General features: G+C 42.7%; 1 protein-coding gene across 3 annotated transcripts in view; it reads left to right on the top strand.

Moving 5' to 3' along the window:
- The first annotated feature begins 8,076 nt into the window (after positions 1 to 8,076).
- The window catches only part of RUNX1T1 (RUNX1 partner transcriptional co-repressor 1), a 115,298-nt gene continuing 105,772 nt past the window's right edge, over positions 8,077 to 17,602 (top strand). For 2 of the 3 annotated variants that reach the window (XM_063172613.1, XM_063172621.1), the window contains exon 1: positions 8,077 to 8,543. Coding sequence is in view for 1 of the 3 variants with exons in the window: in XM_063172621.1 (XP_063028691.1) it covers positions 8,516 to 8,543 (28 nt within the window). In the remaining 2 variants the exon portion in view is untranslated. Of the gene's footprint in view, positions 8,544 to 10,065; positions 10,188 to 17,602 lie in introns of those variants that run through there. The other variant, XM_063172637.1, reaches the window with a different exon arrangement.

Below are 17,602 nucleotides of genomic sequence, written 5' to 3' on the forward strand. Positions count from 1 at the left end.
AGAAGTAAAACACTGAAAAGTTTATATACATATATATGATCATATATATCATACACATATATATATATTTATATATGCATGTGTATATATATGTGTGTGATATATGTGTGTGTGTGTGCGTGTGTGTATGTGTGTGAGCTAGATAGTCTGTGAGATATACAAAGCCTGTGAGGCCTAATTCAATAGCTTTTGTGATGTGGAATAACCCCCAATACACAACAACCAACCTGATGAAAACCTGCCATTTTATATGGCTCTGCTTAAAGGTCTTCAGATGAACAGATGTTAACTCTAGGAATCCTCAAAATTTCTTCTTTAATGATTGGAACAAATCCCAAAGTTTATGCAAGCTCATTAGGAAACCTTGTTCTGATATATCTGAATGGGCAAGTATTTTAGACTTCCTGTTTTTTTCACTGTCTGTTACTGACCCCTGAAATCCTGATCAAGAGACAGTCATACCACTAAGGAAATAATTTTGTTGAAGAATGCTAAATTGAATAAACAGAAATCTCTAGCTTTGAAACGGGAAATCTGAAGGAATCAATTTCAGAGAAGTCATAGGAAAGAAAGAAACTGGCTTCATGTTGAAATCACTGAAGCCTACAATTCATCAGGAACTGCAATTTGCTGTCATGTAGCAAACTTCACTAGAAGATTGTTTATGGATTGAGAAAGTAAAGGAGGGGCTTGGGGAGATGTACACTGCTTCCTCAAAACTACATGAGAAGAGAAACAAACAAAACTAGAAAGCTTCCTGGCAAAAAATGTTACAAAGAGAAATTGGCTTTTATTAAGTAAAGTTTGAATAATTACTCACTGTGAGATGAAGGAAATACTTATTCACCTTCTCACAGTGAGCCAAACCATTCCCCAAACTCACAGACACCACAGTGATATCAGAAATGAAGATATTTAATCAGAAATGCTTATTTCTGACATGACACTTCTCAAAAGGCTTATTTTTTGTCCAGATGCTTGGAAAGTGGCTGGGGCTGCTGTAAGCTGGACCTTTTTCAGCACCACATCTTGTAGGTGGTGAAGGCAGCTCTGAAGTCACAGTTTCTTGGGTTTCTTGGATGATTTAGAGACACAGTTTATAACCTGTGTCACTGCTGGCAGAGAAAAAAACACAAGTCAAACCAGGGAAAATACTCCTTTCAATATTTAAAAATGTTTATGTATTGCAGACAGTTTCTAGTTTTGAAAATTTTCAAGATGCCTTCTAAATTTGACTTACCTGGTTTCTGTTATATAGGACACAACTATCAAATACAATACACTAATTTTTATTTTTTTGCCCATGGTTAAAAGGAAAGTAAATATGTAAGAAAAAAAATGAGCTAAAAAAACCCATTACTTGAAAAGAACAGCATTTTTAGTAATAAGGTTTGTGAGTGTTCTAGTTCAGCTCCTTTCCTAAGAAATCAGTGGCCAAACGTGTCAGTTATTTCAGTGAGACAGAATCAGGTTGTTTCTGCAGACGGGTCATAAATTATTATGGCATGTCACATGAGGTTTTGACACATGCAGCAGCACCTAATTTCAAGAAAAGTTCCAGCAAACTGATGGAGCATACACCAGAATTCAACTTAAGCTGGCTGAATTTAGCTCTTTAACTATACAAGTTGTGGATTTTCTTAGACATTCTCATTGCTACTTTCCCTTTAAAATGTAATTTTGCACATTGCACTGTGTAGTGTTAAAAGTGTTATGTTTATTTCCTCTTTTTTCTATAAATAGCGTGACTCATACTGTGCTTTGTTCTTTCTGGATATTTCTGTGTTATGGTTTATTTACTTCCTATGTCCTCTTGACTTGCATCTTTAAAAGTTTTCAAAAAGAAGGCTTTTGTCAGTGAAACCAGAAAAAATACTTCTCTCTTCTGTAAGACATAATTTTTTCATTACTTCTACTTTTCCAGTTTGTCTGAAAGGAGAAATAATAAGTGACTGATGTATCAAAGCATCTTCCCTGTAATGATGTGCATATGAGACATTTTAAGTTGCTATTGATCTGCAAATAACAATTCCTGAGACAACCAGATTTCGTCAGTTTCTTTCTAAAAATAAACCAGGCTTTAAATAGAGTCCAACAAATGCAGTAATATCAGACTCAATTATCTAGCTGAGATTTTTTTCACAGCAGTTTGAAACATTGAAATGCCATCTTCGTTCACTATGGTACTTGATTGTTAGGCTTTCTTTTAAAAATAAGATATCTACTTTATGTTCAGATGTATTTTTCAGCTTAAGTGGTGAACTACAACCTCCCTAGTACTTGATTTTTTAATTGTTGTCTTGTGAATTCTAACACAGCCATGGAAGAACTATTTTTGAGCAAGCTTTTGATTCACATGTGAACAGTTAAAACATATGAGTTCAGACAAAATACAATATAAAGGGAACTAGAATACCAACATATCTAGGTGGCTTATAGAGTATTTCTGGACTTCTGTGAGGACTATCTCAGGTTATGGAGACACATGGATTTTAAAGCAATCACTACAATAAAAGTCATCTTCAAGAGGAGAATTTTACTTTCTTTTTTCAAGACAGTAGTTTTAAATCCTACCTTTGTTTAACTTAGTTTGATGCAAATATAAACAGTGGTTAGGGGGATGTGGAAAATGCGGTTTCAGTTACATCATATTGAGGTCATGATATTAATAGAGTTCCCAGCTTAGACCAGTTTGTTTTTATTTACTGCTGGAGACATGGAGATCTGATATACCAAGAGAGGACTTCACCTCTCTTTATGAAATCTGAACGAGACAGATTTTCAATACAGGAGCACAATTGGTATTTTGGTTAGTTACAGCTGGCAGGGAAATGAAGTTTTATTCCCAATTTAAGTATGTATGTAAGTGGAATAATGTACTGTCAACATGTCAGTGAAAAAGATAAGAGAGTTATGTTGTTAGCCTTCCATATACAAAATGTCACTGTACTGTTTAGGAGATGGAGCACTGAGGGACTATGTATACACAAAAGGAAACCTGGAACAGATCATGCACTTGGATCCATTACCTCATAGTAGCTGTGCACCATTATGTACATTACAGATGGTCGCTGTCTCTAGTTAAACAGTAGGTATATTTAAAAAGGGATCGTGCTGGCCTTCAGAGGTTGTCCTAAACGAGGTCTCCTCTCCACCTTGGAGGAAAGGGTCCCTCAGCCAGCAGCTCAACTTTCCAGGGACTTCTAGTGGTGTTTAGGTAAACAGCTTCATGGCTGCTGATTTTATTACTGTCTGATATTAGATCACTCTTGTTTATTGCAGGTGGCTGCCCGGCAGGTGGGAAGTTAAGGAACTGTATGTGTGTGTGTTAGGGCAACGGTTTCCCCTGTTAGGCGAGGGATCCCGTGTGCAAGTGTGTGTGTGTGTGCTGCGTGGCAGTTAATACAGCACTTTTTGCTTCCAGGAACCCCAACAGCAAAATGTTTCCTGCACTTCGACTTTGATGAAAAACAAATTTGTTATTTCCATTTTGGTGTTTTAGTGTTTGTTATAGAAGAAATACTAAGTCTGTATTATTTCAGCACTATCTATTCTCTCGGTTTCAGCACAGACAAAAATATTTCAGCACTAAAGATAAATATTTTATATTTTAAAATACATTTAAATATTAATTTGATGAATATTCAATACCTATTTATTTGCATAACCAAAGGAGAGACAATGGATTCAGACAAGATAAGCTGTTTGCTTCTGCAAAACAGAAACTTTTCAAATAATTTTTTCTCTCTTTTTGCTTGGTGTGCTTTATTTAACCAGCAGAATTTTTTTCTTGAAAAGATCTGGGTTTTAATAGGAAGCCATATTTCACTGAAAATGAGTGACAAAGCTGGCATTCCCACAAATGACTGCCAATATATTATTTTTGTTTATGTGATCTTTCCAAAATAACCCAGCTCCCCTTTTTCTGTCACTGTGCATATATTCTTCAGCAAAGTGCTTCAGAATGCTGCAAAATTAAAGCAGTTTTAGGACTCCTGACGATGCCAAAAGGCAAACAAGAACCCCAAAAGTATCCTTAGGATACAATTTAATTAAGGAATATCCTGAATAAATATACATGAAACAGAGCTAAAATCTATCCCATTAGAAAAGGAAAAGATGTCAAAATGTATATCAATGGAGTTTATAACCTCCTGAAAGCAGATGGCCTGTCTTTTTTTTTTTTTTTTTTTTTAATTTGGAAAGAACTTAATACATTTTCCTCGCTACCAAAGGGTAAACAATAGTGTGCACAGAAAGAAAGGCAGGTAATATGTCAGCTCTTGCAGCATGTACATCACCTAGTGGACATGCTTTGCATACTAAAGGGTGGGGATCTATCCTGCTCATGCATATTTTCTGCTCACGTTATCAAGTGCTAGTCCTGGAGTGCGTTTTCCACACACGTGGAGCTGCAAAGCGCACCCAGCAACTTGTGGCTCACCTGTCCCAGCCCTTGCCAAGCCCGGGAGAGGGGGCAGCATTTCTGCAACACAGCACTTCTTTATGTCTTTGCTCCTTTTCTCTGCAGGGGTCAAAGCAGGATTTAGCCTGCACTCCCAAATAAACTGAAAATTATTTTCTGAAGAAAGTATACGCACCATTGGTGTAATCCTGCAGCAGACTCCGTCCCGCTGCAATCCTCTGCAGTGCACAACCTACAAAATGTGTGCAAACAGACCGAGGGGAAAATGAAGTGTAGCCCACGCAAATATGTAAAATATACTTGCAAATTAGAGGGAAAATTGGAAAGATATGGTTAAGGCAAAGGTTTGTGAGTTAAAGCTGTCAATGATCCAGCTTAGCATTCTATCTGACTGTTTAGTTTTACATGAATATTTACTGCATCACTCCATCCAAATGAGAGCTTCTCCAGTGAATGCTGTGGTAGCTACCTACAGCCCTGATCCGGATGCCAAGGCCTAATCCAGCTTCAGCAGAAGCAAACAGTGAGATCCTTGTGCACTTCATGGATTGTAAAAGCAAGCTTTTTGGAAGTGGAAGACACGTTTATAGAGAAACATCCCTGAACAAACAAAGGATGGACCTAAAGTCTGCAGTTTGACTGGGAAAGTGTTTGAGGAGCATGAGCTCTGGATGGGAACATGTGACAATATGTAACACTCTGAGCTGCAAGGCAGTGACAATTAAGAGGGACATACTTGTCTCTATTTTTAAACAGCAATGAGGTGAGTTGATATTTAAGTTCTCTTCCAAGAATTTCAGTGCAGATGACTGCCCATAGTATAATTATTCACAGTAAAGACTGAGCCATGTTTCAGCTCTGAACATTTGATCGGTCTCTGTACAATCAAAATATAGTCAGATTTGGACAGCCTAGCAGGATATTTCTGACTTCCATGTGCAACTATACTTTAACCAGCCTTTCTCTCACACAATGTCACACAGTGATACACAGTGTAAATCCTTCATATGTCAAATCAGACATGGCATCTACAGTCTGCAGAAAAAATCTGCAGGGTGTAAAGTTACCAAGTTTTTGTGAGGTCTACTGTGAGGCTGCATTTTTTTTTCCTTCCTGAAACATGAATTCATCTTCTGAAAAACGTGTTTATTTTTCCTTTTTCACACAAAACCCATGTCTACTTTCTCTGGGAAATAAATAGAGAAAAGAAAAAGGTGTGGATAAGAGAAGTTTGCAATAAGCCAGGCTTCAATCATCAGCTTTGCAATATAATGATAAGATTCAATGGTTACAGTCTTTTGTTATTTAGAAATCATGTCAATTCTCCCAGCATGTCTAAGAAAAATATAGTCACCATAAAGTAGTTGGCATTTAACGCTCTCGACTACACTCCATTATCTGAGAAGGTTTTGTCCTTACTGGGAACAGTGGGAAATGTCATATAAGATGAGCTAGGGCTGGGAGTTTAATAGGTGATTTCTGTATTTTTCTCATTAGGAAATGAGACCACAGAAGTCTATAAACTTCATGGATATTAAATTGCTAACAGTTCAGACTAGATTTTCCAGACTTTCCAAATCTAAGCTGATGCTTGTCCACTAATTTGAACAGTAATGCCTAGAAAGTTGATTGATCTTCAGGAGTGAATGTACACACTAAAGAGGAAGAATTGTAGGGTTTTTTTTTAAAGCTGTAAACTGAGAATTAGGAGTCAGTGTTCAGTCTGTGACACTTCATCAAAACATGATCTGAGACCACTGGCAAACCTCTTTTTTTTACCTTACACATAGAACAATTGGAATGAAAGTATCATGCCACAAAGATTTTCAAACTGAAGTTTCTAATCTGCTGAAGACAAAAGAAGGCTTGTAAAATTTGCTATCTTTAGATTATTTTTAAATATCTGAAGGTACTTTAAAAAAGGTTCTCCCATAATTTTGGCTTTGAAATAGACCTCTGTAAAACAGATAGTTTTTAAATTAGAAATCAATGCCAGACTTGTGGCTGCTCACCATCTTTGTAAATTGAAATCACAGTAGACCAAAACACGTCCTGATTTATGATCTGTAAAGCTGAATTTATTCCAATGTAAATTTGACCATGCATTAAAAGATACTGACCTGTTCATTAAAGCTCTATATCTTGAAATGTTTGCAGAAAAGGTACCTTTGTCCAGATAATAAAATACATTTAAAACATATTTTCAAAATCAACCAAAATTTCAAAGCCAGCAAGAGAGGCAATACTGTTATAAATATGCAGCTAAATATACATAAAAATGCTTCTTCTCTCCTTTTGGAAATGTGTATGCCTTTATAATAAACACACAGAATGCTACTTTGCATTCAATAGGTCTATTTATGTGTTTAAAATTAAGTATTTGTAAATTTGCAAGATCAGGCCTATAGTGTACGTGTGTGTGCGTGCGAGTGTGTACGTGTATGTACAGGAATAAAGAAGGCAGCTTGATTAGAAGTTCTATTCCATGCTCACTCTTTTACTTAACATCTGACATTGGAAAAAATGAAGCTAAATGTTCCAGCATTTCTGACAGTTCCAATCCATTATCTGTAATCTGAAAAAAAACATGCATTTTTTTACTCTGAAGCAAATGTAAGTTTTTTTCTTTTTTCTTTTTTTTTTTTTTTTTTTGTGGAGACGCCTTCTTTATATAGTGACAACATGATAGCAGAGATACCAGTTTGCTGTAGATTGCGTGACTGACAATAATATTCTCTGCAACACGTAGAAGGGAATAACTGATGAATCGGAAAATGTATGGATGCCTACCGAAATGATTATGTAATGAAACACGAAGTCAAACGGTGGCATGCTTCTATTAATTGTAGATGATAGTAATTAATTTTCACTGCAGTTGTGATCATGTCGCTGCTTTCAGAAGAATCCAGAATCCCCTTCCAGGAAAGTGTGAAATTGCATCTGGGTTCTTCAAGCCATGAAAGAATATAAATTTCTTTTAAAATAAGAGAGGGAGGCCTTCCTTGATACTGTACTTTAGAAAGAGGAAAAAACAAAGGGAAAAAGAAAATGATAATTGTTTTCTCTAAGGCTATTATCTAATGCAAAAGCAAACAGTCTGACTGGAAATCAGCTAACAGAAGGGGATTAGAGAGTAGATCTGAGAGTGGCTTGATTTCTAGCACTGCTGTCTCTTCACACAGTGATGAGACACAGGCAGAGCAGCCAGGAGCTCTCCAGATGGCTAGAGAAAGTGTTTGTCTTGGGTTACTGCAGGGCAGTCTGGACTCTTAAAGCCGGGGAGGCATCATTAGGGAGCAAGTTAGATGTCCACCCAGTAAAAGCGAGCGAAAGAAAGAAAGAGCAGGCAGGCTGCCCGAGAGGGACCACGCTCGCCTATTGTTAACATATACTTGACCCCCACTAACCTCTTCACGACACAGATGTCTCCTACCTCTATCACCTCCCACTGCTTTAAGCCCTCCCCCCCTGCACCTGGGTAGCGGGGCCGGCCCGGCTGCCGGCAGTATGCTGCCTGCCTGCTAGCGGAGCCGGGCGCAGCGGAGCGGCGGCGCAGCCTCGGGCGGGCTCGGCTCGGCTCGGCACCGCTCGGCACCGCACCGCACCCCGGCTCGGCTCGGCTCGGCTCGGGCTCGCCGCGGGCTCAGCTATGCGTCGGCTGCTCGGGGACAGGCAGAGACCCCGCCACTGACAGCGGCCGCTCCCTGCGCTCCACATCACGTTTGTCTGAGGCGGCGGCGGCGGCGGCAGCAGCAAGGAGAAGGACCTGGGCATTAACTATCTCGACTTGGAGACTTTGCTTTATTTTTGGTTCTTGTCCTTTCCCGTGGAACCAGTAGTCTCTCTCGAGCTGATCCTCCTTTAAAAAAAAAAAGAGCGAGAGAGGGTGGTGGTGGGGGGGGAAGAGCAGCTGGAGTTTCTCCTCAGCTCGTTTTGACTTTTGTGGACGTGGATCATCTGGACTGGGAAGGGAAGCCGCGCGGCGCTGCTCTCCCCTTTCCCACCCCCTCGCCCCTCCAGCAGCCTGGGCTGCCGTCTCTCCCCCGAGCAGGACGGGAACTTTTATTTGCAGCTCGCAGCCCGTGGCGAATGGTGGGCATCTCCGGTCCTCTGCAGTGTGAGTACGGGCGCGGGCAGGGCTGGGCAGGGCGCGCCGGGGCGGGGGGAGCCCGAGCCCCTTTTCTTTCCCGTTCTCCTCTCCCGCAGGGCTCCCCGGGCTCTGAGGGGCTCCCGTGGCTGTAACTAACCCAGGCGGACCGCGGCTGCTGCTGTGCCCGGGCCAGGTTAGCGCTGCATGCAGCCTTACACGCTCTGTCCCCGGCTTACAAACTAGCACCCCGGATACTGCTCAAAAGGTCAGAAACCAAATAACCCAGTTTCGGCAGAAAATAACCCTCCCTGGCATATATTATAACAAAGCGTCAGATTTCTGTCTGCATTTAGGACATGCCTTTTTCTTTCCTGCCTCCTCTCTCTCCAGGCTCTAGTGCTGGCCAATGCGAGTTGGAGTAGCTGTAATATTTCTGAAGGGATTGTTTTGTTTCGCTTGTTGTTTCACTGCAATCATAGATTTGTGCAGCACTGAGAACATCTTTTCGGACTATTCTGAAAGAAATATTTTAGGCGGTGCACGTCTCCTTCAGCTGTACTGAGGCCATGCAAATAGCTTGTTCCCTAAAACGACAGGATAACGTTAGGGATTGCATTTCCAAAACTGCCATACAATGTAACTGTGTCATCTCCTCTGGCTGTGCTGAAGGGATCGATTCCATACATTTGCAACAGACCATTGATAAGGGAGATTGGAAGGATGAAAAACATATTCCGGGCCATTTAGACAAGCCTTTGACTTCTGCGGAGTTCGAGTCCTTTTGTTAGTGCCAAAGTTGAGAAATTTGGTTCAGTGCAGGGAAGGATTTTGCCACCCTAGCAGGATCACTCGTGACTCCGTTTCAGAGTTAATTTATAGCGAACTAGCTGTCGTTCTTGTACTCTGCTCCCTTAGATATTAGAGAGAAACCGAAAGTAACTAATCGGACGCAGCTCTTAAATCTTTCTTGCTCCAACCAGGAGCTAAAATGTTGCTTCCTTCAGTTCACTGATAAGTTTGAAGAAGGGTACGGGGAGTCGAAGCGGCCTCCCCCTCCTGCCCCCCAGGTTGCAGCCGGAGCCGGGCGCGGCGGGACCGCCCTGCCCGACCGCAGCCGGGGCTCTCCGGCATCGCCGCTCTGGGAACAGATGCCTCGGAGCCGCTCGGGTTTCTTTGGGGAAGCAGCCCTCCATCTTCCGATCCATAGCAGGCTCTGCCCGCCACCCCCTCCTGCCTCTGCCGTGCCCTAAATCACGGCACGGACAGGATCCGTCTCTCGCAGCCGCCCGGCCGTGACGCCCGGGAGCCGGCAGCTCCCGCCCCGCAGACAGCTCGGGAGCGGGCTGCGATCTGCTGAGTCCGCGGCAGCAAGCCTGACCGAAAGAGCTGCCCAAGTTTTCCACTGGCAATCGCAGGCGGGCGGGAAGCGCCTGCCTTCGCTTGCCAGGGCGGCCCCAAGGTGCGCTGTGCACGGCTGCGCGCCCGCCTGTGCGGGCAATGCTGAGCGCGGTGAGGGCACGGCACGGCGCGGCAAGGGCTGGGCAAGAACGGGTACGTGCCTCTTAAATCAGCCCGCAGGAGCTGCCCGCTGTCTCTGGGAAAGCAGCAAGTGCCAAACGCTTGGCTACTGGCGTAGCCCTGGCTAACTAGAAGAATGTCTTGTGAGTCTTGGTATGTACAGCCAAGCGTTTGCTCCAGCAAGTACTCCTGTGCTTAATGTAACGCTGACCCCTTTAACTTTTAACATCGCTTCTCCTAATTAATCTGTTCAGGCCCCAGACTTAAATGGCTGTCCACAGCTGCTGCAAATTGATTTATCCCCTGATGGTGGTCCGAGTTGCTGACCAAAGCAGGATTTTTTTCCCCTCCCCATTTTTGCTCTACTAATCTGTTTTGACTTATTTCCTACTTACAGTAATGCTTGCATGCTTTTTGAAGGACTTAGAAAATATCTTCCATTGACATGTAACTAGGAACATAATTATTGTATTTGTAAACACAATATGTTAGGGCTAAGGGTGAGTATAATTTATTTAACTACACCCTTGAAGCCTTACATTTCCGTCTCAGTTTCTGCATCCTGACAGATGCAATAGAAAGTTTAAATACGCAACTTTGTTAACTGCAGTTTCAGGAAAGATGTGAAAGATGTTTTTAGAGCTGAATTCTATTGTCCAGGTTTTCTGTTCAGCTTTTCTGTTAACGGCTTAGTGAATCTGGATAGCAGAGAGGATTGAAACTGGTTTCTAATGGTTGTTAAAGCTGATGCTTGACCTTTCCATGGGAAGTCTGAAAACCTCATTCAGTTTATTCTGGGCTGATTTCCTTAGGAAATTCAATATGATCAGGGAATTTCCTTCAGCTCGGCTGAATGGTAAAAAAGTTACTCCATCTTGTTTATGCATTCTGGTTTTAGCACTAGGTGTTTCTGTGGCCCCTCTTCAATAGGAAGATAATAGGAAAAGACATGAGTATGGCTCATTCATAACTGTACAGTCTGTGAAAATATGAAGTTGGCAAAGGCTTTGTTAGGTGTGAGATTCACTGCAGATTTGCTGTAAAGGTTTTCAATTAGGAACTTACAATAACTATGTTTGATAATTGATAACATTCTTAAGGTCAGTTTCACCATACCTGAACCTCCAGTAAAATTGCTACTATTTTCAATTAATGAGTCATTTTCCTTTGCTGTCATGAGAAGCTCAATCGTGTATCAGTGCAAGAAAACACCAAACTCCACCAAAAATCCAACAGAGTCTTGAATCCATTCATGCCTCTGGCAAGCTGGAGCCAGGCGAGGGGTACAAGAGATGATAGCAGGACTTCTTTCTGTCCTGTGCTTGCAGAAGGGTGAGCGGCTGGGTTCTTGAGCCATGAGCATGCTGCAGGGAGACAAGAACCATTCTGTTTGTAATGGAATGCAGACAGCAGTGTTAGGTCACTGCTTCCTGGCAACTGCTGCACAAGTTGTTTTTCTTCAAAGGCTTTGAGCTTTTAAATAGTTTCCAAAATCTTTTTAAGTAAAACACTGCCTTCTACCATTTTTGACCACCTTAACGTTAACTTGTTTCGTGACTAAATAATGGACCAGTAAAACATCACACGGTATCTCTCATCTGTGTACGCTTAACACTACGTATGCCTGTGTGCACATGGAGTTTTATACTGGGAGTATTGTTTTTGGAATAATGGGGGAGAAAAATAGCTCCACCTGCAGTGCTGGTCAGTGGATAGTCAGTTCAGGACATTCTTCCCTGTCAAATCCTGTTTCTCACTTCTCTGAAACGAACTTCAGACGACAGGCGTTGAATGTGAAGCTCGCCTCACTGAGGTACTGTGCAGACTGCAAACTCCTCACTGCCAGACGCTTTGGGTGAAATAGGCATCTGCAGTGTTTGCATTGGGGATGATGGGAGAAAGGGCTTGCAATTGTCATTTTCAACTTTCAAATCCACTTGCCACAGTCCATTACTGTTAAATCTTTAGCTAATTGAATAAGGATATCAGTATGTTGCTATTGCAGGAGCTTCAGACTTTTTAGATTGAGGGGTGGAGGAGAAGGTCTTGTTCTTTGTTCTGTAGAAACTTAAGTTGTCATGCAGAGATCAAGAAGACTTAATAGCTGAAATAAAACATGAATTTGGTGTTCTGAAGGGGCCATTTCTCATGGCTTGGCTAAAGAAATGTGAAAAGAAATTGTTTTAATCTACATAAAAAAACCTTGATCCATGTAGTTAGTAGCAGCCTGCTCTTTTTCATACAGCCTTTAAAAGAACCTATAACATTTAAAAAGTTGACACTGAATTTAGTATAAGTAATGAGAATGTAAATCTTTAAAATATTGGCTTCCAGGTTACATTGTCTTCATGATGTTTCACATCAGAGATCTAAAACAGTTGGTTTAAAAACTGAACTTTTAGGGCCATGGGTCTTGATTTCCCATATAGATGTTCCTTTTTAAAGACCTGCTTCTAAAATGCAGTTATCCTATTCGTACTATAAACTTTATTAGTTTAATATATGGTAGCAGAGGAACACACATACATCAGGAAGTAGCAGACTGTGTGGTTTTGTGGAAAGAGAAAAATGAACAGCAGACATAAAATCAAAGTCTGTTCTATCCTGTTCTTTAAAAGCTTTTTTTTATTTCCTCCCCTCCAAATTTTCATCTGCAAGACACTGACTTCCATCTTCATTTTTTTCTGCCATTGATATGAAAGTTTCCAAATAACGTTTAGACAACAGTGGACATTTTATTAAAGTAAACATTAGTTCAGTATAATGGAGGTAATTGTAAGTGATAAGAGCAGAGCAGGTTATCTGTGTGTTGTTTAAACAGAAGGAGCTATTTTGCACCATTTCCAGTAGCCATCTGTAGAGGAGAAGGGTTTGCACCTGTCTGTCCACACTAATTATAGATTAGGTCCAAAGAAATGAAATTCGAGTAGCCTTTCTCTTAATGAAATCCATGGTGATTTTATTGTAAATGTGTTTTGTGTACAGACGGTGATGGTTTGTCTGTGAGTAAAATAAATTGCTGTATGGCTGTTATGTACTTGTAGTTGTAAAGCAGGATACTGCTGCATTAACAAAGGTCCTGAATAAAAATGCACTGCTCCATTTAAGTCCTAGGCTTCAGTGATGTCTCTAGCTAGGCTTAATCAAAAAGGTTCACTGTAGGCATAGTTATTTAGGGGTATGTTTCAGGGTAGACTTTTCAGTTATCATCACTTTCATGTCAATGTACTGGCATGTAGGTGGTCCTTTGCCTGAAATATGAGGCAGAAATGGTTTCATGTTAAATATGTACACACATATATGCGGAGTGTGTCAGAAATAGTTTCCTCTGGTATAACCTACATTATTAAAAAAAAGTGGAAAGAGTGAGAAATGCATTCTGAAGTAAAAGGTCACATGAATTTCTACCACATCTGTTTATAGTAATTATGAACATAATTAACATAAGAATTACAAGTGAGGTAATGACAAGCTGAGCTATGAGATATTATGCCATAATAGTCATATGTTGAAATTCTCACATTATAGCACACCAGAATTCACATATTCAATGCAAGAAAGAAAATGTTAGATTTTTATCTATTTTAATGCTTCAAAACTTATCTGCCTGGGGCAGATGGACTTTCCGCTTTAGAGGAAGGTAACCCATTATTACAAGAGAGTCAGTTGAAATTAAGATTTCTAGCCTGCAGCTTGGACTTTGAGACAGCTGTGCTTATGGAACGCCACTTCTGTTACACATTTGTATTCTGATTGTATTTATTTTATTAATGCACATTGTTTTATTTTTAAATGTGTTTTCGTAGCAAACTGCTTACATTAGGAAGGGCCCTGGATTAGTTTTTTTTTTTTTTAGAATTTTGTGATTTGAGCAATAAAAGTATGGTCAACATAGACATAAGATGCACATAGTTCTCTGCACATGAGAATCTGGCAGATCCTAAATTAGTTCCTAAATCATGGCATGATATGTATGTATTTCAAGGAAAAGCTCTGTAACAGAAATACCTAAAAAGAGCAGTCTCTCATTTGCGTGTAATAGTTTGAAATAACATATGCAGAAAGAAATCTGTATTACCTTGCAGGTTGAATTAATTAATAAGTCACTTTTCTTTAGAAACGCGTAGAACATGCCATTGAGTTTAGAAGCTAAGGTTTCAAACAAGTTGACTAACTTTTGTAATATGACCCGTCTCATTACCTCTAAATATGGTTGTCACGCAACTGACAACTGGAGGAAGTTGAGGGAGAAGTGGCTCTTCTTCAGGGTAAAAATACTGGCTGAGGAATGCATAGTAAATTTGACATGTGAAAATCAGTTTGCCTTCACTGAAAAATCAAGGTCCTGGTTTTGCGATAGGTCTTTCCAAGGCTAAGCATATAGAGTGGTTTATGAAAAATAATAAAAAAAACTCTTATGCTATGTCTCAGTGATACCAAGAGGTTTTCATATTATTGGATTAGTGGAGGATTTGTGACAGACCCCTTTTTTATCTGACATTCATTGCAGTGACATGATTTTCACATACATGCCCTTCCCCCATCTAGGTTCTGGTTTTCACTTTGTATTATGTGTCAAATTCCCTTTATTCCTTTTCTTGTGGAATAAACTGCTATCTTGGACGAGTGATTTTGGAAGGAGTTTTGCACTGAACAATGCCAGTCTCACTTCAGTGTGCTGTCATTGTCCTTCTCCCTCCTTCGCAGTTACTCCTTGGCCGACATGCAATGGAGATGCGTTTCCTAACAAATAAGTGTTGATTCCCAGGGAGAAACATTTTAGAAATTTTAAAACCCGAGCACATAGAGTGCCTGGTGCTGGCACAGCTATTCTGCTGGCTGGCTGTGCTTATGGTAGGCAGGCCAGGCTGCTTTGCTGTCTCTCTCCCTTTTCCATGCCTCTCGCTAACCCTGTGCTCTTTGATGAATCCGGACAAAACAGTCCCTCAGTTTTCACAGTACCTGAGTTGTAAAGTACAGGGAACTACTTCTCCTTATCGCTCATCCCCTGCTGAATGATGCCACCACTTTGTAGCAGCAGTGCTGTGTTCAGGCCCCTATGCCAACCGTGACAATGAGCAGGCTGGATTAGGTAGGGGCTTGGCCAAACTGGGAGCAGGTACACTGTGACTGTGCCGGGCCAGCGGCCGCCCTGCTCAGTGCGGGATGTAGGCATGGTCTGTGAGGGGGGAGCCGGGCTGCAGCAGTAGCTGTGGCCTGTGAAAGGAGAGCAGGGCTGGAGGCAGTCACAGGGACGATCGCCTTGGTGGGGGTAGCGGCGACCTCCGGCAGAGGAGCCTTGGGGAGCCAGCGCTGCGCCACTCCTGGCAGGGTCCTTATCCCGGAGAGGTGCTGGGCAACTTCCAGGGCCGGACGCCGGCCAGAGGGCAGGCACACGCAGACCTGGGCACCGCCGCCTTCTCCCCCGGTGGGCGGCGCGGAGGTGGCGCCTCTCCTCGTGCCGGGCGCGGCCTCCCCGGGGACCCCGGGCCGACTCCAGCCCCGCTCCCGGCCCCGCTGCCTCGCACATCCTCCGGCCGCCATCTGGGCCGCGCTGATACCGTAATCGCCCCGATGCACGCCGCCGTGCCGCCCCCCCTGCGCCGGCGGGGCCGCGGAGCCGCGATGCTCCGTCCCTGCGCCGCAGATAAGCCGCGAGGCGCGTGAGGCGCACAAAGCTCGGGCCGTGCCGGCGCCTCCTCGTCCCTCCCGCCGCCGGAAGGTAAAATCTCCACCCGCGGGCGGGAGAGGCGGAGAGGCGGGCGGGGGGGACACCCCTCGCCGCCTCATAGCGCCCGGCCCGGCCCGGCCCGCTCCGGCTCCCTCGGCGCTGCACAAGTCGATAGGCGCGGGGAGAAGTGAAGATATAACCACTTATTATCTCCCCCCGGAGCGGGCGGGGGATTTACGGGCAGAGATTAGCCGGCGGGGAGACAGGATCTGCCTTTTGTTGTGCTGCCTCCCCCCGCCCCCGGGCAGCTCCGAGGGGAGCGGAGAGGGGCTCGCCTCCCGGGCTGGCCGCAGGGAGGGAGGAGGTGGCCGCAGAAGGAGGGTGGTGACTAGGGGACACGACTTTAAACACAGCCCAGAGGAGCAGAGAGTTTCGTGTCTGGGTGTCTGGCGGGACGGGGTGAAGGAGCCCCGGCCTGGGGTGGCAGCGGGGCCGAGGGGATGTGACAGCCCCGGCCTGTCACGCCCGGGCTCCCACCGCTCACTCCTGGGGTGGTTTCAGTGAAGGCTCCTAACTTCCAGAATCCCCGCAGAGGATGACACCGGGCTTCAGGAAAAGTGGCTTCTTTGCTCTTTCTTTTTTGTTGTTTCAGATGGACTTCTGGTGATGCTTTTTAAGTTCTCTTCCAGATTAAAATGAATTGCACGCTCGGTGTGTGCATGCACGCTGCTTTAGCGAACGGCTTTACCAATGGTCATACCTTAAAGCAACATTAAACAATTACCTTTATATTTAAAAGTTTGAAATATTTATACTGCCGTTTCACTTTGTCAAGTGTTTGCACAGATAGATATATAGATATGATCTGGTAACTAAAAGCCTAATTAAAATTTGTTTAAAGCCAGGGGGGCATGTATTCTTGTTGACAGCAGCAGATCGATAGGGTAAGACAATAGAGCCCCATTATTTTACTTCCATTGACTGAACATATTGACATTTCAGGTTTGCGATTGCCTCAGTGAGCATGATGAAACACTGAAATTCATGAACCAACTGTCTGGAGTGGCACATATATTACTGTATGTCATCTCTGCCTTCAGGTTACCTTATCACTGAAGCAGAATGGTAATGGATGGCAGCAGAGTACTTCAGGGGGGTGAGGGCTCTATCCGTTAAGAAGCTGACACATAGCAGGTTTCAGTAGTATCTTTAATTACACCTAGAATTATGTACAAAGGAAGATGGTCCTTGTTACCTGCTGCTGCGCTTCAGAGTTTACAGGCACAGAAGCAGATGGGATAACAAGGTACTTATGTGTCTCTTTTTATATACATTACTTGATACCTTTAACTTTTGCAGGAGCCCAAGGATTTCTGGTTGTGCTGTTTGCATGCTCGCCATGTTCACCAATGGCAGCATCTCAACCCAGTCTTGATGCTCAGGTTCTAGAGCATCTGCTAGACATTCTCCTAGTCTGAAGACTGCAAAGGAAACAAAGAACAACTTTGAAATAAATAAATGCCCTTTGAATTTCTCTCCCCTCAACATGTTCAAACGACAGTCAGTGCTCAGAGAATTCAATGCAGTGAGACTAGCGGAATGAAACATACATGCATATATGTATATCTATATATATACACACACACACTTTTTTTCCTTGCTATAAGCACCATAAAAAGAAATGTCTGTGCAATATGTGCACATGAATGCATAATTGTATATATCAGTTTATATGATTGCATGTAAATGCCTTTATAAAGAAGACCCCTGTCTGCAGAGCATGCAATGTGTTTATTATTTCAGAGGCTTTCACATCATCTTTAAAATCTAGCTGACTGTAGAATGAAACCCATCAGGGTAATGCAGAGATAGAGACTGAAATTAATTTAAAGCAGAC

Source organism: Melospiza melodia, chromosome 1, assembly GCF_035770615.1.
Source record: "Melospiza melodia melodia isolate bMelMel2 chromosome 1, bMelMel2.pri, whole genome shotgun sequence".
Taxonomy (NCBI): Eukaryota; Metazoa; Chordata; class Aves; order Passeriformes; family Passerellidae; genus Melospiza; species Melospiza melodia.